The sequence below is a fragment of the Oreochromis niloticus genome, linkage group LG11 (genome assembly GCF_001858045.2).
Source record: "Oreochromis niloticus isolate F11D_XX linkage group LG11, O_niloticus_UMD_NMBU, whole genome shotgun sequence".
Classification (NCBI taxonomy): domain Eukaryota; kingdom Metazoa; phylum Chordata; class Actinopteri; order Cichliformes; family Cichlidae; genus Oreochromis; species Oreochromis niloticus.
This window is the reverse complement of record NC_031976.2, coordinates 11,121,651-11,143,705: the sequence shown is the minus strand read 5'-3', so window position 1 is coordinate 11,143,705 and position 22,055 is coordinate 11,121,651. Positions and strand designations below refer to the sequence as shown.

Here is a 22,055-nt window from a genome sequence, read left to right as displayed (position 1 = left end):
AAAATCACTATATGTAAATTCATATTACATTAGATGCAAGTCTTTCAATAAGAGTGTTTGTTTGTTTTTTCTCAATTCCTCCAAAAATTTTCCCCTCTTGGGCCCGTCACTGTGTGGTGTTCATGTCTACTTCCTTGTGTGCAGTCTTGTCAAAAAACAAAACAGCTGAGTCTAAGATGGTCCGTTTGTTCAACTATTGAAGTTGCTCCGATGTGTGTTGAGCTTAAAATGAGGCTTTATGTGTTTGTCTGTGACAGTCTTGCCATGGGTGGCTCTGGCTGTGCGGGGCTTGGATCTAGTGTTCAGTTGTCAGCTGCTGTTTATCCTTCTTTTCCTTTATCTTCTGATGACACTCACTTTCACTCATTGCCTTTCAGGCTCAAATTCCTCAGGCTCAGAGTAATGGTCCTGGCAACAGCCAAATGTCTATCAACCTAGTCCAACTGTGACAGAAAAGAGAAGGCGGAAAATTAGATATGAAGTTAGTATTGGTACTGTGGGGTGGGAGAGCAGCACAGTCGTATAGCTGCCTTCTCGTTTCAGTTCATGCAATCTCTCCTTTGTTGTGGAGACAATTGTTAAATCAGTTTCTACTTTAACCGATGTCTACTATAACGTTCTTTCTCCCACTGGTTCCTGGGCCATTAAATGGGAGTTTTTGTTTAAAAAGAAAAAAAAGAAGCAAATGTAATTTCTTTGTATAGTGCTAGTTTAACCCAGAGAAATGTATCTAATTATCTAGAGGTTTAAGATAAATCTATAGAAGTAGTACTACTCCCCTGTCACTGCTGGAAATAGTGGGATGATCAGCTGCTGCTAAGACTGTGTCAAAATAAATCGTTTGTATGCAGACGGGTTTAATTTTAGCATCTGGTTAAATCAGTTATGCTTTATGCTTTCACTACATAAAACAAACAGACACTAGATTGTTCTTTTTCAAATTTTAAGATCTCAACAGGCATGAAGCTTTGCTGGCATTTTAATGTGAGAATACTAACTGTAACTGACTGAAAATACATTTTAGCCAGTTTGAACAGGTGAATGAATTTGTGGAAACACCATCACTGATCCTAAAAGAGCAATAAGCTGGTTAACCAACATGCCCAGCGATAGTATTTATTTATTTATTTTTTTAAACTAGCCCCAGGCCATCAGATCATTTATGATGTTGAACCTTGTTACGGATTTTCTCTTTTTAAGAACTTGAATACTCTTTATTGCAAGATTAAATGTGTAGCCAGAGTTTACAGATACTACAACAAAGTCACGCAGACAAAAACTGGTGCTCTGCCCAAATCTTCAGAATTTCTGTTCTCATCTGACAGCAGTTGGTTTGATCAAAGGGCATATCATACACAGATCTAGTGTTATATATAACTGTCCTACTGTTACTATACTTGAGAATTTTTCTCTGCTTTATATAACAAATTACAGCATGTACAGTGACATTTGTCATTGGCATACCTTGATCTTGGCATTGTCAATGTAATACCAGTAGATAAAAGTCCACTTCTGTTGGTTTGTAAGCTTAAAAAAAACAAACCAAAAACCCAAGCGACCAAATTAAGTTCGATATGTATTTATTCCTTTCCAAATTTATTTTGAATTTGGCATAATTAAACAAATTGATGGTTAAGTTTGTCCAAATCTAGGTTACAGAAATCGTGTTGTTGCCCAGCAATGAAACTGTCCTTGGTCATTTAATGAGTAAATCATCTTTCATCCTGCTTCACCTTACCTATCTGTATCAATCTAACAATACCACTTTTGAAAATTCATGCAATCAAATCATTTGTTGTTGTGTAAAGGTATACTGTGTAGAGGATTAAGAGAACCAACAATTACATAAATTAAAGGAAACTGCTCTGTAGTTCCTGGTAGTCATGCTGGTGGAACCAATATCAGCACTTTGAAATGCCACGTCAATGGCTCTTTTGATTGCAGCCCTCTCTGTGAGTTGTTATGTTGTTAATGTGTGTGGTCTCTTGCATGGATTATGGGAGACAAACACTTTGGCTCTTCTTCTGAGTCTCCTCCGGCACTTGACAAAGTGTGCTATGCATTTCTTTTTCACACCATCCGTTCTGGTTGCTAGGAGACTGGTTGATGTTCATTCTTGACCCAGCTCACTTCTTGTTATTCATTTCTCTTTCTGAATCATTCTTATTCCTTAACTATAATACAAAAAATTATTTTTTTAAATTATATTCAAGAATTAATAGGCTTACGTAAAGAGGCGTAACAGAAGGTCACAGCATTGAAACTGATGTTTTGCCATTTTACTGCCAAGTCTTTTTCCTTTTCTTTTTTTCTTTTTGTTTTCCTCAGTGAAGAAATTTGGACATTTATCAGAGATGGACTAGTTATGTATTAATATCAAGTAAAGTGTCGAAATTATGAGGCCACATTAGTGTGTTTCTCTCATCTCTTCTCTTGTGCATGGAGGAGAGTGTTTGCACCTAAACTGAGGCTTGATCGGTCTACTTTCTTCCTGTCAATTGAAACTATGCACCGATTATTGGCAAATAACAGGGTTCCACCTTTATGTGCCATTCTGGCCTTGAACCTCAACTGTGTAAAATGATTTTACAGAAGTGAACAAACACCTCATCATATTTTCACTGGAATCTGTGTACAGCGTGTCCTAGATTTGCTTTTTTCCTCTTGCATAACACTTTCCATCACTGTATCATTGTAAACCAGTGTATGCTGTTTAAAAATACAGCTACTTCTTTTCCTTTAAAAGTGATACAAGCATGCTTATTTGCACAGCATAGCATTGCAGGCCAGGGGTTGGTCCCTGCTGATGGAATTTCCAGCTGAGTTCAGTGACCTGTGAAAGACGGCAATTAGTTAAACGCACAGACACAAAAGAGAAACTATGTTGACTAACTATGGAAGAAAGTAAAGGGGTTTTGGTAAACTTAACAACTAATTTACTGGTTGACAAATCGGTATATATTCTGACTTTAAGGTTTCTTTTTACTAGTCTCCACTCCCGTCTTCCCTGTGTCACTCACAGTTAGACAACACCGAGTGGTCATATAAAAGGAGCTTCCATTTCTAAAAGGTGGTTGTTTCTAACCAAGAACAACACAATGGTCAGTAAATGTCAACAGTGTGGTCGCTCTGACTGACCAGCTGGTCGAGGTTCAGTCCTAACTCTGTGTGGGTTTAGGCTAAGCTGTATTGTTTTGCAATGTAGTTTGACTTTTATGTTATTAGCTCACCCTCACCCACCCTAACAAAGGGGTTGAAGGAATTATGAAAGTAAATGGATTTAGAAAAGGAAAAATTGCACTCATTCATTTGAGTACAATGTCCAGAATCCATAAAATGGCACAGACTAACACAGTTTTCTCTTTCGAAGGTACAAAAAAAGAGAAGCAAACAGGGAAAAGTTGTGGGTTTTTTTGTTGTTGTTATTATTTGTTTCTTTTTTGCTCACCCCTACAGCCAATCTGCTACTGTGGAACTGCTCTGTTCACCAGCAGCTAACTGCATGGTGGAAATATGGGACAAGGCAGGATTTGCCTCATATCATGCAGAGTTAAATGCTGTGAGATGCGGGCAATGAGCTTCTCACTGACATCTATGCTGTTTGAGACCAGTCTGTTAAACCTTTTCATGCCTTACTTGCACTGTGAAATATATAAGAAAAACACCAAGGCATGAGCTGGTTCAAAAGGAAGATGTTTTTGAACACTCATCCTTAACGTCCTCACTGACATGAGGTAGCATACTGTGAGACTGCTCCTCCCCGCAGGCAGCCATCTGGAAGAGTAGGGAAGAATGGAGGTATGCAGGGAGAGGAACATCTGGTCTTCCCTGAGTTTGCACTGACAGAAAAGATGATGGATGTGAAAAACTTACACCCAGCCGGGCCCAGATACAGACCTACATTTCTGATTTTATAAGCATGCAAAATGGTTAAATATCATGACTCTTGCTAGACTGTGTGTTTGTCATCTTGCAATCCATCTGTGATGTAGTCACACTGATCATTAAGTCCACTATTTCATAATGGATGCACAGATTAGAGCAACATCTGTGCTACCTACTCTGCAGCATTAGTTGCTTTGACCTACTAATAATTCCAGTGTTGATAATGGATTTCTGTGTTTTATAGTGTATTATTTATTACTTAAGTGTATTATCAACAGTATCAAGCTTAGCTGTTGCTTTTATGCTTTTATGTCACTATAATGCATGCCCCTTTTATTTCTCTGTAAATCACTTGATAGTGGTATAATAATATTGTATTATGGTCATAGGTATATATTTCTCAGACACCTTTTGAGGTATATTTTAGTGTGTCTAAAAATGTGGTTTGGATGATTGTATATTGGGTATAGCGAGAAAAAGTGTTGTGCTTTATGTTATGAAAGTGCTTAGGAAGAGCTGGAGGTACAGTGTACTGCTGTGTATTACTTTTACCAAGTGTGTATAGTAGTATGCCAGGATGTGTCTTGACTGTGTAGTGCCCTGTAGACTTGATGTTAAATCAGTTCATGGATCAAGTCTGCAGAGCAGTGTGCCTTTTTAATATTGAGCCTTACCAGTGCACTTGGTGAGACACCCAGGAGTGAATCCCTAAGCATAATATATGTATACACACACACACGAACAGTAAAGGAGAGGCTGTGGACATCCAGGTAGATATACACAGTAGGTAAACACAAATGATGACTCACCTTTGCATATTTGTAGTCTCATTCAAATGTAACCACAACTTGTTTTAAATGTAGCACACATTTGCTTTTGTCCTTGTTTGCAAATAATACTGAGAAATAAAATATTTACACTTCCAGTTATCCTTCATAAAACTCAGCTGAATGCACAACTAGCCAAGACACACATGCACAAACACACACACACACAAAAACCGCTCCTTTTTACACTCACTCTCTTGCACATAGTAATGACACCGAAGGAATTCCAAGCAGCTTCTTAATCCAAGCAAGTGCTGACTGAGGCTTAGATTGAATGGAGGAAGAACGAGAGATGTTTAGATGTGCAGGTGAAAGGGCAAAGGGGTTTATAGGTGAGTGGACAGAAGTCAAGATCAGAGAAATGGGCTTTTTCCTCATAGTATTAGTTCTTTCAAGGTATTCCTTTATCCAAAAAAAGAGAGGTAACATGTCTTTTGCACATGTAAAAAAAAAATTGGTTCTGCATTTACTTTCTTAAGTCTGTTTTTTTTTTTTTTTTAGTAAGATTTTTATAATCGATAAACAAAAACACAGCTCTGTTTTCTGTATGGTTGCCTAAATTCATCTTCTGAACATGTGTTGCTAATTTCTCTAATTTCTTGCTCTGCAGGTATGACTACAGAGAAATGCTGTACAACTCCACATTCTGTCTGGTACCTCGAGGACGACGGCTGGGTTCCTTTCGCTTCTTAGAGGCTTTACAGGTCAGTGATTAAAAACGCACATATTGCTTTTTACTGCTGACTGTATTTTGTTAGCATATAGGCTCATTGTGAATTTTATTCAATATTTTAGGATGGCGAAAACGAATGTAATCCTAAAACGAATGTTAAAAAAAAAAGACTAAGTGGAACGTCTCACAACTAAAAGAAACAGCTGCTCCCTGAATCTACGCAGTAGCTATGTTGTAACCGTAAACCCATCTATAACTCTACGAATATGACCTGCCTGGAAATGTAGCTAAACATCGCGTCAGCACACCCTGGAACCATTGTGATTGGCTTGTTCACTACTGTCGATTCCTCTTACCCATTTCTAGATACTTTTTGCCATAGTTTTTAAATCGGTGAGAGAATAACAACCGATGTCAGTATAAGGAATATTAATCATAGCATCAATACAAGGACTCACAAATGTCAGCAGGTCTTGCTTATTTCAGCAAAGCAGTGGCAAGTGACATTCTGTACATATTACAACAGCTTGGCTTTATAGAAAAAGAACCTTAAGGCAGTATATATTTGATATATTGTCTTGGTATTATTTTCAGTTATGTATAGTTTTTAAATGACTTATATTTAAAAACAGTCTACTACTTAGACTGATATTTTATTTTTGGGGGAAACAGGGTTGTACAGTACAATAGATCAGGAAGTACAAATCTTATGCAACATTATATGTTTAATTTTGCTTGAAGAAGCACATTTTGAGCCTGAAAAATGCCTTCAAGGTCATGGGGATGGGCATTTTGTCCCCTAAAAGAGCTGTTGGTCCCCACAAGTACACTGACATTCCAATTTTTGGTCCGCACAAAGATATGTAAACATAGTACACACACACACAAACACACAGAGTCAGATTATTCTTAAGGAATCACTTTAAAATTTGAACATGATTAAATCTCAGCTGATGTCCAGCCCACACAGATTGTAAGGTGCTAAGATCATTAAGGCATCATAATTTTACAGTCTTTCTTATATTAAGCAAACATAGATTAAACTGATTCAAGAAATAATGTTGTGTGTCAACCCCAAAACTGATCAAACAATGAAGCTCCTCATCAGCACTCGAGAGTGCAAAAAGTGAAGTGCTTATTTAGTCCTAGTAGCTCTCTCACCCAGTGGCAGTCATTTTGTTAATGTGCAGCTAGTGTTACTTTAGCTGCGTATGACTCACTGCTTTTTCTGCCATATTGTTTCTTTTTTCTGGTTCAGCTTTTTCCATTCCTTTAGGTGACTTCCCCCCCATCTACTCAAATCTTCCTCCACTTTTGTTTTTTTGTGGCAGCAAACATGTGCTTAATCATTTATGTGAATGGCTACCCTGCATTTAATGTTTCTCAATTATCCAACAAGTGTCCCTAATTCAACCCCAACACAGTAATTATCTCACACAGTCTGTCTGTGTTTTAGGTGTACAGAGATGGCCAGGCTCATGTAGTGACATTGTGCTCAGATCATACGTTGAAGAGTGCCTAAGTTAATTTTATTTAACGTATACTTTCACTTGAGGCAATTTATGTTGTAGGAGACGGAACTAAAATGATGAGTTTTGATTTTACCAGATGTCATGGGCACTGCCTCTGTATTGAATGAAATTGGAAGATGATTACATCACAGGGGAGGCCACGCATAGACAGGACGCCAGAGGAGAAAGCAGTGTGTCTGCAGTGGAGTTGGAATGCAGAGGTTGGCTAGATTGTAGGGCTGAGCCGTGGCAGGGAGAGGCACTGGGGTGTGTGTAAACACTTATACAAGAAGCAAAGAAGTTGAGTAGGACAGACGGACGGGAGAATTTGTGAAAGCAAACAGGCTGTTGTGGGGCATAATGTTCCAGTGACTGAAGTGAGTGTAAGGAGTGAAGATTTTCTTTTTTTTAATCTTTATTTAATCAGAGATTAACAGTATCTCTTGCTGGAGTGCCATCGTCCAAGACAGGTAACATTAACCCAGCATCTTTTAGTGGGAGAAAGCAGAGCTTCCGGAAAAGGTGCAGACCATGACATTTTACCCAGAGTTCTAACTTTTTTGAAAACGTGGTTATAAAGTAATTAAGAAAATCCACTGCTTAATGCTTAGTTCCTGTAGAAGAAACTACATTATAGGACTGAGTCACTTACTTTTATATTTTGGTTCCAAGGGGCAGGTTTTATTGTGATTTTTAATGTGGTTTTAAGCAGTAGTTCTCCAGGCTTTCTGAAGGTTTTTCAAAGTTTTTTCTTTGGCCATTAGCAGCTTTTCCACTTTTCAGTCTAGTCCTTGTACCTGATCATTTTCAGAAGGTTTTTTTTCTTTTGGACCACATAACAATGATCTGTGAAGGCTTCAAGAATTTAAAAAAAGTATCTAACTTAATTGATGAACCATGTTGTGTCTACACACAACAGACGGCAAAGAACCAATTTTAAATAGCATCTTGAAGCACTTCATTATTAGTACTCTGTGACAAAAATGCATAATTTGTTCCTATTTCCTCAGTTGAGTTGAGTGAAAATGCGAAAGATAAAAGTTAGACATACAAAAAATAATATTTTTCCACCTAGAATAGGATTACCAAAGAGAACAGGAGAGGACAAAGAGGACAAAAGAAGAATTGGATCACACCTAAAAAAACAAAACAAAACATCTACAGCATATGAACAATATATGAAAGTCATCCCCTAAAGAAACAGGAAAAAACCAGCAATGACCTATTTTCCTAGCGAAGTATAGAGAACCGAACAGTGGCTTGAGACTTTGGTATAGAATGGTATATATGATAGATGGAAGTTTATCATACTGAGTTTTTATAATGGTTCTTTCATATATTGGCTGTGTAATATGCTGAGTTACCTACAAGAGTTTGAAGATGATTTCTCTGTGAGAGCAGCTAGGCAGGTAAAGCATGCAAAGACCTTTGCTAATGACAAGAAGAATTAGATGCAGTATTAGATGAAGACTGCAGCACTCTGATGCACAAGTGTTTGTTCCTGGATGCACATGACCAATCAGTGAATGGCAGTCCGCTTAACAGATTACAGGAGGCTGCTGTGTAACACTAAGACACAAAGACATCCACCAACAGAAACACCTCAGTAAGAATTTCATTCATCTCTTAGACACAGGGGTTTGATAGTTAAGCCATTTTAAAGTTTATCTTCCTTTCCACTAAGTACATTGATCATTTTTATGAAGCCACACTGCCTAGTCACTTTGAGAGGTAGTCATCAAAGTATCGCAGCGATTCTGTGGTTTACGGAAATGTGCTGTGGAAAAAAAAGTGTCGATCCAACTGTTTAAATTGCCTGATATGAGTATCTCCTTTATTTTATTGCCTCCTAAAAGAGAAATTATTCCACAAGACCGATGCCTGGTTGTTCCCTGAATATGAATATAGAGTATAAATATTTTAAGACTCAGGTAGCAGGCGATATGGCACTGGCAAACTGATTGCACTCTTATTCAACTTCTCCTCCCTGCTTAAGATATTTACTGTAAATTTAAACGTTATTAGCATACTGTGGGTGTCACAAGTTTCACAGGTTCCATTCTTAAAGCCGTTCACCTTATTAACACTTCATTTTCTCTCTGTATTTGTGGTGTTACTCTTGCAGGCAGCTTGCGTGCCAGTGATGCTAAGTAATGGCTGGGAGCTTCCCTTCTCAGAGATCATCGACTGGAATAGGGCAGCTGTTATTGGGGATGAAAGGCTGCTATTACAGGTAAGCAGAGCTTCTAAGTTAAAACCCAAAGCAGGATACCCTATATACATATAGAGTTCGAGTGCCATAATAGCTCAGTAAAACCTCCTAGAATACTTTAAAAAAAAATTTTTTATCCCTCATCACCACTGAAAGTTATAATAGTAAAAGCATTATATCCTGTCTCGATGTTTTTGGTTATTTTATCAGAATCTAATTCATTGGACAGATATCAGTGCATACATTCATGTGAAAAAGAAGGTTGTCAAAGGAATATAAAAAACTGAGTACGCCCCATGATTTAGTAGCATGTAGAACCACATTTGTTGTTTTCTGTGAGTTGCTGCTGTTTTTTGTGGTCCATCGTCTTGTTGCATGACTCATTTTCAGCGAAGCTTTAGCTGTCAGACAGAGGGCCTCATGTTTGACTCTAGACACACAGAGGAGCTTGTGGTCGACTCAATGACTGCAAGGTGCCCAGGTTCTATTGTTGTGAAACAAGCCAAAATCATCACGACTCCACCACTGTGCTTGATGTGTGTATGAGTCATTTGTGCTGATATGTTCTTTGTTTTTGTTTTTTCTTTGTTTGTTTGTTTTCCAAATGTGGAACTGTGAATTGTCTCCACTCTGGCCTCATCTGTCCAAAGGACAGTGCTCCAGAGGTTTTGTAGTTTGTTCAGATGCGACTTTTCAAGTCATGCTAAAATATTCTTTTTAGAGAGAAAAGCCTTTCTTCTGGCAATCCTTCCAAACAAGCCATGCTTGTTCAGGCTTTTGCAAATTTTACTGTCATGATGTTTAACATTTACATTGCTAACCGAGGCCTATGGAGTCAGAGCCGTAACCCACCCACCCCCAATTTCTAAACATTGCACTGTCTGACCTTGTTCAATGGTAAGACAGTCTTTCTGTTCAATGGTTCCTTGTGTTTCGGGGCTTTGCTTTGAAATGTCTCCATATGTCATGACACCGAGCTTGTCACTCATGCCGAATCTGGTCACCATCAATTTTGTGATTTTGAATTTCCTAGTATGTTGAGTCATGGTAAGATAGTGGCCTTGTGTTAAAACGCACAAACTGCCAACACTTTTGCTTTTATACATGTATTCACACTTGATGTTTAATAAACTTGTACCTTTTTAGAAATGGGATAAGTAACAATGCTGGCTTCTCAAATCTATTATTGTGAAAGTATTTGGTTCAGTGCTTGTCATGAGCATTGTCAGTATCGGTTCTAGTAAAGTGTCATCATACATTATCTATTATTAGTTCATATGAGAACATTTTACATACAACTCTAAGGGTGTTCATTCTTGTAGATGATGATGATGTAGATTGAAGATGAGTTTGTTTAGTTTTTTCCCCTAAACACTGAAGGTTTTTGGCATGTCTTAAAAAGGGATGGTAACAGCAACATGCAGGTGTTCCTTGCTTCTTTTTTCCAGTTTTTGTTTATGTCAGCTAGCAAGTGCAAAGTGTCTGAATATTGCTGCATTTTGAGGGCACATTTTCAATGACCTCCATGAATTGTTCAGTGCTGATTTGTTGGTTTTAACCCCTTTCACCTGAAACTACTATACAGCCGATATGACAGCAGAACTGATTTGTGTATTGAGAGTATCCAGTTTAAGCTGTCCTTTTATACTTTCTTCACTAAAATAAATGTTCTTGGATATTTTACCTGTTCCCTAGATCCCTTCAACAGTGCGCTCCATCCACCAGGATAAGATCCTCTCCCTGAGACAGCAGACACAGTTATTGTGGGAGGCTTATTTCAACTCTGTGGAGAAGATAGTACTGACCACACTGGAGGTACATACACACCTACATGCAACTCTGTACATGTGTGTCATTATATACAGGTGTAAAAGTGCTGTATATTATTTTGTCATATTTTAAAACCTCTTGTTAGTATTTTTCACTTCTGTATTTGTGCATAAATACAAGTGTAAAAATACAGTTATAGATCTATTAGTTGTCTTATCATTTAGGAGTGATTCAATTCTTTTCATTATTCTTATCGACTTTGTAGTGACATATTATCAGTGCAGACTGTGTAGTAGCAGATGTAAAACAATACAATGAAAATGCTCAAAACCACATTGAAAACCAAGAGGAGTGATATATATTGTTAAGCACTGCTGTCATGTTTTGAGGCTGTGTATCGCTGTGGCTTGGCTATCAATCATGTCAGTAGTTTGTTCCTGTCAGACTCCATTTATCTGTAAGCTTCCCGGTGAATAGCAGCCTATCACGCTGCTCTTGGGCTAGAGTTACAAACAGACAAAGATGAGAGCGGTAAAGAATGGAAAAGGATAAAGAGGCAAGAAAAAAAGCAAAAATGATGTTGTAAAGCTGTGGAACCGAGGTTTTTTTTTTTTTTTTTTAAACTCATCCTCTGTTTACATGGTTAAATATTTGTGCATCTATAAATTTACCTGACACTATTGTATGACAACAAATGAAGGTGACCTCTAAGTGACTGAAAAACTATCTGAATGGCAGGTGAAGAAGATCATGTTACAGCTATTTTCCATAACATGCAGTCAGTCTTATGGCTGACTGCAATTCACACCAATAATAGTTATGCTTGCATAACTTTACAGACATTTCATACCTAGAGTAAGTAAGTCAGAGCATTAGAAGGCAGAGATGGCTTTTCCATGTCAGCGGGCTAAAGTTACAACCCAGAGAAGCTGATGTTCGATCTGTTTACACTCAACATCTTAACCCTGTATCGACATATCCCACAGTGGAACACCAAATCAGCTATGTTTTGACTCCTGATGCACTCTTTTAGCAAGCTACCATTATCTGGGGATTCTTGATATTTTGCCATAAACAAGGTAAAGGTGAACCTGAACAATCAACTTTATCATCACATATGCTTTGCCAGAAATAAACAGGGTTTGCTGTGGTAGCTACACCATAACTTCTGAGGACACTTAACATTTCATTAGGATACCCTCTTAATGTCTAAGAGTCATCTGGGAATTTCAGTGGGAACAGGTAATGCTGTGGGCTTGCAAAGCTTACAAGCATACAGAATGTAATATTGGGCTAAATAACTAAACACGACTTTTAATTTCATTACACAGAGTCCATTGCGAAAAACTGTCATGACATTCTGAATTTTCAAAAATTGCTCTTAAACGCACCATTTATTTAAAAAAAAAAAAAGAAGAAGAAGAAAAGAAAACGAAATCAAGCATCCAAATGTTTTCCTAAAAATAAAAGTGGGGGAAACTGGGTTCATCCAACCATGAAGTTGTGTCACAGCTGTTTTCATTCAATTTTCATGATGCCAGTGTGTCTGAGGTAAAATATTATTTTACCATTTCTATATTTGGTACCAGTGCACATTTTGAGTTTCAAACACACTTGATGTCAAATGCAGTGGACTAAATGGTCAGATCTCTATTTGGATATAAAGAGTCTGAAAAATTGAGCTTGTCTCGAAAAAAAAAAAACAATGCCGCAAATTTATCCAGCGAAATTATGTGGTTGGTCTGAAAAATATTTTTAATGCATGAAACATTCACATGAATTTTATGCATCTGGTGCATAAAGGCTTTTACTGTGTGAGGATCTTACAACATCGTATTTCAGCATTTTTAAAATGAACTAATGTCTGTTTTCACAGATTCATACCATCTCAATTTCTCCATAATTACAAAATAGCTCTGTCACTCGCATTTCTAGTCTAAATCCAACTCTGTAATTTGTTACACATGTATAACATATACAGATGAAACCATGAAATTCATTTATATAACTGGGAAACTGAAAGATTAGTCGACAAAAACCCTAAAAGAGATTCACATAACAGAATGAAAGGAGGATGTTTATTAGAAGGCACGACAAGATGAAGACAAAAAGGCCCTCATTTGTATTCTGCAGGATCCTTGTTTATTTGAAGTGACTTGTAATTTCAGTTGTTAATTTTGAGAAGTGCCAGAGGATCTATGCCTGCACTCAGTTCCCAAGCAGCATGTTGGATTGGACATGCACAATCTCGACGCACAACTCTATTTCCTCAGTCCTTGTGAGATCAGTGAGAAGTTTATTTGTCTTGAAATAACTCAGGAAAAGCACTGTTGTGATTTTATTTATGATCAATTTATAAATTTACTGAAAAATGTGATCTTGTCCCGCCCCCCACCTTCCTCTCCTATTCCTGTAGATAATTCAGGACCGGGTGCTGCTGCACACCTCAAGAAGTAACCTCATGTGGAACAGTCTTCCTGGAGGTCTTTTCACCCTGCCTCAGTACTCCACCTCCCTGAGAGACTTTCCCTTCTACTACGCTAAGCTGGGTCAGTTAATCAATCATGCATGCAGTATAGGAACAACATTACTGGGAGACCCCAGGCTTGGTTAGACTGATTTTATTTATGGCACAACACAGAAACAGGTGGTGTGTGACAGGTGTTAAGTGCTTGTAAACTAATATGTAAATCACTGACAAGTTATGTAATGCATATTTATTATTTTATGATTTGTCAGAGAAGCACATCAGTTACACTTGCCATGTTGTGTTTGTGCTAATTTGTGTTAATTGGCCAGATATTTGGCTTGTTGTTGACACTGGGATTTGGTTAACTGGCTTCCTTTCCTTTACAGACCTAATTAGACCTGTTCAGCTATGCATCCACACAGCTTGAAGTAGATGTGAAAGAAGAAAAGTTCTTTCTTATGTCTTTTTTTAAAATTGCGTGTCCTGTTTTTTTTTTGTTTTTTTGTTTGCCTTCTAGGTATTAAGCCACCTTCTAAGTTTACAGCGATCATTCATGTGGTCACTCCACTGGTCTCCCAGTCCCAGCCGGTCATGAAGTTACTTGTCGCTGTGGCCAAATCCCAGTACTGTGCCCAGGTCATTAAAAACCCAACACACACACACACACAGCTATGATCACACAGACCTGATCCACAGAGGTTATTCCATGATGCTGATGTGATTTCCTTCTGTCGGCTAATTTAAATGTTTTGCATCCTAAAATGCAGAAAGTTTCCAAAGCATTATTTTTAAGACATTTTACAGACAAACCACACAAGCAAAGCCGCTTTGGTAGGAAAGGGAGGTCTGCCACTATGTCAGCGTCATTTCTCAGGTTTATCGTATCACCAAAGTGCGGCTGTTGGTTTAAAGCTGCTTTTGAACTGCAGTATTTTATTCATGCTGGAGAGATGAAGGGAGGCTGTCCAAATCATTTGCATTTGCAACATTCCTGCCACAACACATCCACCCTAACACTCCACTCTCTCCGGATCCTTTTATACTCTGGTAATGCACACTGTAGGAAATATAAGAAGCCATTAGCAGTAGAACTATGTAATGTACAGCTGTTCTGCTGATGTGAAAGTTGTGCATAAATACTGTTGAAATTCAAACACAGAGCTGTTTAAGATATTAATGGGGGCAGTGTTTTAACTACTGTGTCTGTGCTGTGTTTTGCAGCACGGGTTTCGGTGTGTTCAGTCAATCCTGTCGCCTTTTTCAGTGAATATTGGGTTCACATTATCCATTATTTCGACTTTTTGCACATTCACTAGAAATGTGTACTCATACAGAACTGTACAGCTAAATGTCAGTACATTTTGTTTCAACATTTACAGTAATGACACATCACTGTCGTGTAGGTGGTGTGACAGTTCTGAAAATAGATACGCAGTTTCATGAAGATGCTGTTGTCTTCTACATAGCTAGTAAAGAGATGGCTTTGAAATTAAAATAAGGTCTTCGTGGTGTTTATCTTTAATTACCATACTTTTTTTTTCCCTCTTTGTGTAGGTGATAGTTTTGTGGAACTGTGAAAAGCCTCTTCCTGCCAAGCACCGCTGGCCTGCCACATCAGTCCCTGTTACTGTAATAGAAGGAGAAAGCAAGGTAAAAACCTTAGGCGTGTACCTGTCATATTACGCAAGTTGTCCACATTTGGTTTCATTTCGCAAATCTTCTTAAACTGAATAAAGTGTATTTATTGGACTGCACACAATATTCAACAATGTCAAAACAAAAACAGTTTTTTGCAGTTATGTGTGTGTTTAATTTAAAATTAACCACTAAAATGTTTCATTTACATAAGCATTCGTACCTTTACTTGGTACTTTGTTTAAGCGGAAGTACACTTATTTTCTTTTTTTCCCCCATTCTTCTTGGAAGAATCACTAAAGCTCAGCCTGGGCTGCATGAGTGAATTCTATTAGTGGGAATCAGTGCAGAAGGCACAGGTGAATTTCTAACAAGTACAGCCTTTGGGTCCATTTTAACCTGACATTGTTTCTTAAATGCAAGCTTTTGAATTTACTGTTTACTGCATTGCCCTGTTGTACCTTTTATGCTTTCAACACTTACTAATCTAAGGCCACAACCTCCCTAATGCCGGAGGATGCTAGAGAGTGTCAGCTATAGGTTCAATATCTAAACCTACTTTATATTTACCAGGGATTTGACACAAAAATGTTGGATTTATTATTTAGGTTTAGATATAATTAACGAGTAATTAATAAGTATTAAGAATGAAAAAGACTTAAATTGTAAGCGTAAGTGCTTTTCAGACATGGCACTGGAACATTGTTTCTTTCTCTCTCACTTCTTGGAGCTTGACTCAAGGAGGTTTATCGGTATTTATCCTGTAAACATGTTTCCAAGCAAAATGAAACTTGTAGTGTAAAAGAAACTTGCACGTATTTATTCAACCAAAGCCCTGTGGGTCGAATGCCAGTGTGGCCAACAAGGTTGTTGCTAACAGCGATTAAAAACCCACACTCTACACTTCGATTGAAACTGACATTTAGAAGTCTAGACACATATTTATTTTTTAAGTCCTTATGATCACTTCAAAAAATAGTTATTTGTAACTATATTTAGAGAGATGTATGAGAGACTGTAGGGAAAAGCACTCTTCTACTTGTGGATCCTTATCTGTGTTTTTAAGCTCCTCATTAACACGGTGTGTTTGTACTGTCACTGACTCTGTAAGATGAACAGCTCTGTAGCACAAAGAGACATGAAAGATGCTGACTGTTAGTGGCGCCTGTTAGGCACATGCACCTCACTTGTGCTCATAAGAGGCTAATTCATACAGCGTCATTTGGTAATCAGCTGCACAGTAAAGCTGTTTATTCCTTTGTCTCGCCCAGTCACATTTGCTTGTGTTTTCCAAATCGCACCAGGTGATAAGCAGCCGCTTTCTGCCCTACAACACCATCCCCACCGATGCTGTATTCAGTCTGGACGAGGACACGGTGCTTTCCACTACAGAGGTCAGACTGTCATCATACTTCACTTAAAATGTACTGTGTTTTCATTTAAGACCAAAGGTTGCGCAAGTTCGAGCTAGTCATTTTCTATTTATCATCTCTCTCTCTCTGTATGCTGTTGGTACACTTCTCTGGAATCATCTGTTCTCCTGTCCTCATGTGCTGTGTTTTCTGCCCGTCTCACTTTGTTTCTCTGTGATCTCGATCCAGGTTGACTTTGCCTTCACAGTGTGGCAGAGTTTCCCAGACCGCATTGTTGGTTACCCGGCCCGTAGCCACTTCTGGGACAGCAACAAAGAGCGGTGGGGTTACACATCCAAATGGACCAATGACTACTCTATGGTGCTGACCGGGGCTGCTATTTATCACAAGTACTGTCACTCGTCTCCGATTCCATTTAGTTCAGAGCTTACACAGTTTCTCCTTTTATTATAATCAGTCACTCTTTCATACTTCCTGTTTAGATATTACCACTACTTGTACACCACCTACCTTCCAGCCAGTCTGAAGATCATGGTTGACCAGATGTCCAACTGTGAGGACATTCTCATGAATTTTTTGGTGTCGTTGGTGACTAAACTGCCACCTATCAAGGTCACCCAGAAGAAACAATACAAGGAAACCATGATGGGACAGGTGGGGCTTTTTTTTAAAATTAAATCGTGTGGATTTATTATGGATTTGTGTATTATCATCCACAGTTAAGTGTTTTTATGCTCTTCCACTAAATCCCTCCTGTCAAGGAACAAAACAAAACAGTCGTCATTTGTAAACTTGAATTTAAATTTGTATTCTTGCAGTATCGCCTCAGAAAGGTCACTGTAATTGGTGATGCATAATTTATTTTGTTGATCTCTTACCTTCTGCCACTGTCGGTCTCTCTCACACCTCTCAAACCTTCCATCCACAGAGCTCCCGAGCATCTCGTTGGGCTGACCCGGACCATTTTGCCCAGCGTCAGACCTGCATGAACAAGTTTGCCAACTGGTTTGGCACCATGCCCCTGATCCATTCTCAAATGAGGCTGGACCCAGTCCTGTTCAAAGACCAGGTGTCCATATTGCGGAAAAAGTACAGGGACATAGAGAGGCTATAACCTTCCTGAGCCCCCCCCGTTCTCTGGACACAACAAAGTAAGAGCGAGGGGGGCGACCATACAGAGACGCGCACAGCCTTTTCAGAGTTGCATGGATGGATCAGTAGAGAAGCAAATGGGGTTTGGAACTGGGGACAAAGAAACTGGAACAGATGCGGCTGTGTCCTTTTTTGTTCTTGGTACTTCCTCCGTGTCTTCTTTCTGACCCTACTGTTATGTGTACTGGAGAGACCTGAACACAAGGGTCCCACTATTTACACTGACTACCACCTGCTAAAGCTCACCTGAGGAGCTAAAGGTTCTCGACCTTGAAGCAAAGCGATCTTGGAGTCTGAATTCACAGCTTGCTGCTTCAGTGTCCCGTCAGTGGCAAACCACTTCCAACCCCGCTGAAAGAGACAGGTCTGGTCTGTACACTATGCACAGGATTCTGAAAGTTTTTGCTGATAGAATATTATTGAGAATTATGAAGAGGATAACACTATTTTGGACTGTGTTTAGCTATTTTTTTATACAGTGGATGAACGGCCAGCACTACTCCTTCTGTATTGTCTTAAAACCAATAGTTTAGAGTGGGTTAAGAGAGGAAACAAAGCCTCGACCACAGAATTGAGTTACGATCGTTGATCTGACATTCACAGTGCCTCACAGTTTTATCTGATGCCGTTGGGATCTGGGAATCTGAGAAAAAGACATGGTGCAGAATGAGCACTTTGATCTTGCTGCTGTCGGTTTTATTTTATTTTGTTGGTTTTTCCCCGTCATTTGTTATTTTCTGTGTAAATGAAATCATGGAACGTGGAGTAAAATCTTCCTGCTCAGCTTTTATATATTTGTAGCTCTTTCATTCATGCTTTCATTCATATGAGCAAAAAAGAAAAAAGAAAAAATCAGATTCTTGTCATGTGCCATTCTGATTACATTCTCATGGTATAATTATAATGGTGTTAAAGCCTACTTACACAACTAGATTTGCAAATGCAGGGATAGAAATCTCTCATTAAATCCAGGACTGTACTTCCCTGAGAGCTTTTTGGAAAGAAGTCTTCTTAAATAATAAGCTAGGATACTTGTACATGTGTTTTGGCCAGGAGAACAATACAGGGGGATAGCTTTGCCTTTATTAGAACAGGCTGAGCAAGCTGTATGAGCCAACTAATTGAAACACAAACCACTGTGAAAAGGCAAGAAAGAAAACTTTTTGACAAGATTTATATATATGCCTAAATCATTTAAACCCTTTATCTAATTTAAAAATGATACTGAACAGACTACCACTTTCCCCCACTTAGAATAAATAAATAACAAACATTCGCATCAAGCATTTGCCATATTTCTAATAGGCTCTGGGTAGAAATGTTCAACTTGGGGAATGTCCTGGAGAACTTGTAGTGAGGGATTATTCTCAATGTTCCTTTTAAAGAATACACACAATCAAAATCCTCTCTGATAATTACAGATTTAAACATGCCCTCAGATTGGCATTTTGACACTGTGTGTACCCTGCATTTAACAAGTGTAATCTAAAACAAAGACACTGGAAAGTATTTTCCATAATTCAGTACGTCAGTCTGGTAAATTACATATCTCCCAGCCTCTGCTACATATATTAGTCTTCTAAATCTGAGAGACATATCTAATTTTCTACAGTAATATATGCTGACTGCCAAGAAGAAACTGGGATTTTCTGCTTCTTTATTAAACAATTTCTGATTGTTGGATCCCATTAGCAGGATTTGTTTTTTGGTTTATATGTCATATCATTTTATCTAAAATGTTGTAACGTGATGATTTTTAGAATGGGGCATGTGTTTTTGAATCACTGCATCATCCAGGCAAAATGTAATGCAATTCTTTAGAACTCTAACCCCTTAACCCCTGTACATCCTTTAATAATTTCTGTTTTTTTGTTTGTTTCTGTTGGTTTTTTTTTTAAAGAAGATCAAACATATGATTAGTTTGATAAGCTCCTTGGCCCTTCGCAGTTTGTATGTGCCAATACAAGCATGAGTTTTTTTCCATTTCCCTTTCTCATATGAAGAACTCCATGCGCCTTCTCATATTTATTTGGTCCAGCAGGTGTTTTTTTCTGTCTATATGGGAATGTGACAAAAAGGAAGGGGAAGTCCAAAGATGAGGGTGCTGCATGGTATTTTTCACTTCAGAGAATGTGCTATCAGCTTGACAGTAAATTTAAAAAACAAATAACAGAATTGCATTTCTGAAATAAACTCGGTGCAATATATATAAGGTGACATTTTCTCTATCTTTTTCTTTTCTCTGCCCTTGTGTTAATATCTGAGAGGGCGAGAGGTTACATATTGATGTGCCTTCAGAAGAAATACTGTCATGAGTTTAAAGTTTTCCTCATCTGCCTTTTGCTTCGTAGTGTTTTTGTTTTTTTCCTTTATCAAAGTCCAGTAACTCATAGTGGCAGCCTAAATGATATTGTTCAACACTGGAATGCTATAACCACACATCTGATACAAACATTCCTGCCTTTTCTGTAATAGGATCATTTTTCAATGTCTTCTTGAACTCATCCTGACACACATACTGCCTTGTATTACTGTACTTGCGAATTCCCCCAAAAATCCTCCTCCTTCCCAGTTGTCATAGCGGTAGTAGTACATGTAATACACATACTGTAAATTTTCACACGCGGTATTTATCTGACAGGATTGTGACCTGAATGAATCTCTGCCTGCTTCCTTCACTCTCTTCTGTAACTGCAGACCTAATTTTATAGAGATTAAACTGGAAAGATAGTGGAAAATTCTGAATTTTGTAAAATGAATTTTATAAAAACAAATCAGGGGGGAGAAAAAAAATTAATAAAATGTTTGATATAAGTTTACGGTTTTCTTTGTGTGGTTTTTGGTTTTAATTTTTGTCACTTTGAAACTAAAGTTGGAATTTTGTTTGGCTGTGATCCGGATACCCTGGATAGACCTGCCCACAACCCATTTTTAGGCTTCCAAAACATATTTTGTGTATTAGGCCTGTGTACCGTGCCCACTAAAGGAGAGCCAAACTGAATAATGCTTCCAGCTTCCTCCTTGTGCTTGTGTGAATTTCATCCTATGCCAAGAAACTGCAGTGTTTACATAAATCTGTGTCAGGATGATTGGTTTAGACACGCTGCATAAATAACAGCATCTATCCAGGATGATCCCATGGTGCATGAGAGCTGCCAACTCAGCTGGAGCAACAGCTACAGGAAAGATTGCTTCCCTCTAATACACACAAACACACGTGCGCACAAACACAAACTCAACTGGGCAAAACTCAGAGCAAAAAAAGATCTGCAGTTGGAAAAAGCTGGACTAATGCCCAGTCAGGATGAATTATCATGTCACACCAAAAAGAACACCATTTGGACACTCACACCAGGTCCACATCCACGGTGCAGTCCAAGTCAGAAAGAAATAATTTGGATGTGTCGCTGAAAATGTGTAGTTTTAGATAAACTGAAGTGGGAAACTACAGAGATGATACCGCTGGAGTTTTTCCACAGCACCTTGGGGATGCCATCCAATGCCAAAAGTATTCTTGTATTTTTTTATTTTTAAATGTTATGCAAATCAGTTCAACTTCCCTCAATTGTGGTGATGAGATGTGTATCTGCTGTGGTGATGGGTCTGAGTTTCGGCAGGCAGGACGGATTAAGCACTGTGACTCAGGGCCAAATCTGAGAAATGCCACTCCCTATCAGATATCATTATACCATGCTAAGAGAAATGATTGAGGACACACTCAAGCTTAAGACAGAGAAAAAAGGGCTTCTTTTTTTCTCTCTCTCTGCTGCATTTGATGTCATAAGAGACATATTATTTTCTGTAGCGCCAATATAGATCTCTTGGGATATGGGGATTTATATAGTCATGGTGTCATCTGTCTGTTTGCCTTACTTTACTTCAAACACTGCAACTTCAAACACTGCAACTAAAAACAATGCATTTTAAAGGATTTCATGTTTGTTCCATGCTGCCTTTTGGGATAAAATCCTGAGAGTCATTGTGCATTTTGAACTATATTGAGGGAGCACATTTGCTTTTCTGTTTCTGCTTCTATTGCAAGTGGTATAAAACACTTAACTGTCTTGATACATAATAATAATTAAAAAAAAAGATGTCTAGTCTATGCAAATAGATATATTTAAAGAAAACTAAGCACATGAGGACTAAGTCACTTAGAGTTTGAAGAGTACATTTGCAGCTCATCTGAATGCCATACAGGACTTCTTACAGGCAGTTACGTTACAAAGGGGTTGATGGTGCTCCCTGTGGTGACTTAATTGAATACATTTAGATTAGGCACATTACTGCTCTAATAACCAGAATCAATTAATTTCACAGGATTAAAGGAATCCAAGTCCTCATTATTTGCCTAGATAAAAATCTCCAGCGTTTTTTAGGCTTCATCCTTTCCTTCATCCAAGTGTCTGCATATAAGAATGCAGTACAGCCTAAGTGGGGTTTTTTTTCAACTTAAATAGAGCTTTGCAGATAATAATATACTTCTGTTTTTTAGATGTAGATAATCAGATGCATTCAGGCTTTGACTCAAACCTTGTACATCAAAC

The 22,055-nt window shown here is 38.2% G+C and overlaps 1 protein-coding gene across 1 annotated transcript in view; it reads left to right on the top strand.

Annotated features, from left to right (window-relative positions):
• LOC100705583 (exostosin-1a) overlaps positions 1-20,200 on the top strand; it is a 39,275-nt gene extending 19,075 nt beyond the window's left edge. The window contains exons 2-11 of the mRNA XM_003443733.5: positions 5,323-5,416; positions 9,022-9,129; positions 10,804-10,923; positions 13,295-13,427; positions 13,866-13,984; positions 14,903-14,998; positions 16,288-16,377; positions 16,585-16,745; positions 16,839-17,010; positions 17,285-20,200. Of these exons, the coding sequence (XP_003443781.1) occupies positions 5,323-5,416; positions 9,022-9,129; positions 10,804-10,923; positions 13,295-13,427; positions 13,866-13,984; positions 14,903-14,998; positions 16,288-16,377; positions 16,585-16,745; positions 16,839-17,010; positions 17,285-17,470 (1,279 nt within the window). The 3' untranslated portion in view covers positions 17,471-20,200. The remainder of the gene's footprint in view (positions 1-5,322; positions 5,417-9,021; positions 9,130-10,803; positions 10,924-13,294; positions 13,428-13,865; positions 13,985-14,902; positions 14,999-16,287; positions 16,378-16,584; positions 16,746-16,838; positions 17,011-17,284) is intronic.
• Positions 20,201-22,055: the final 1,855 nt, after the last annotated feature.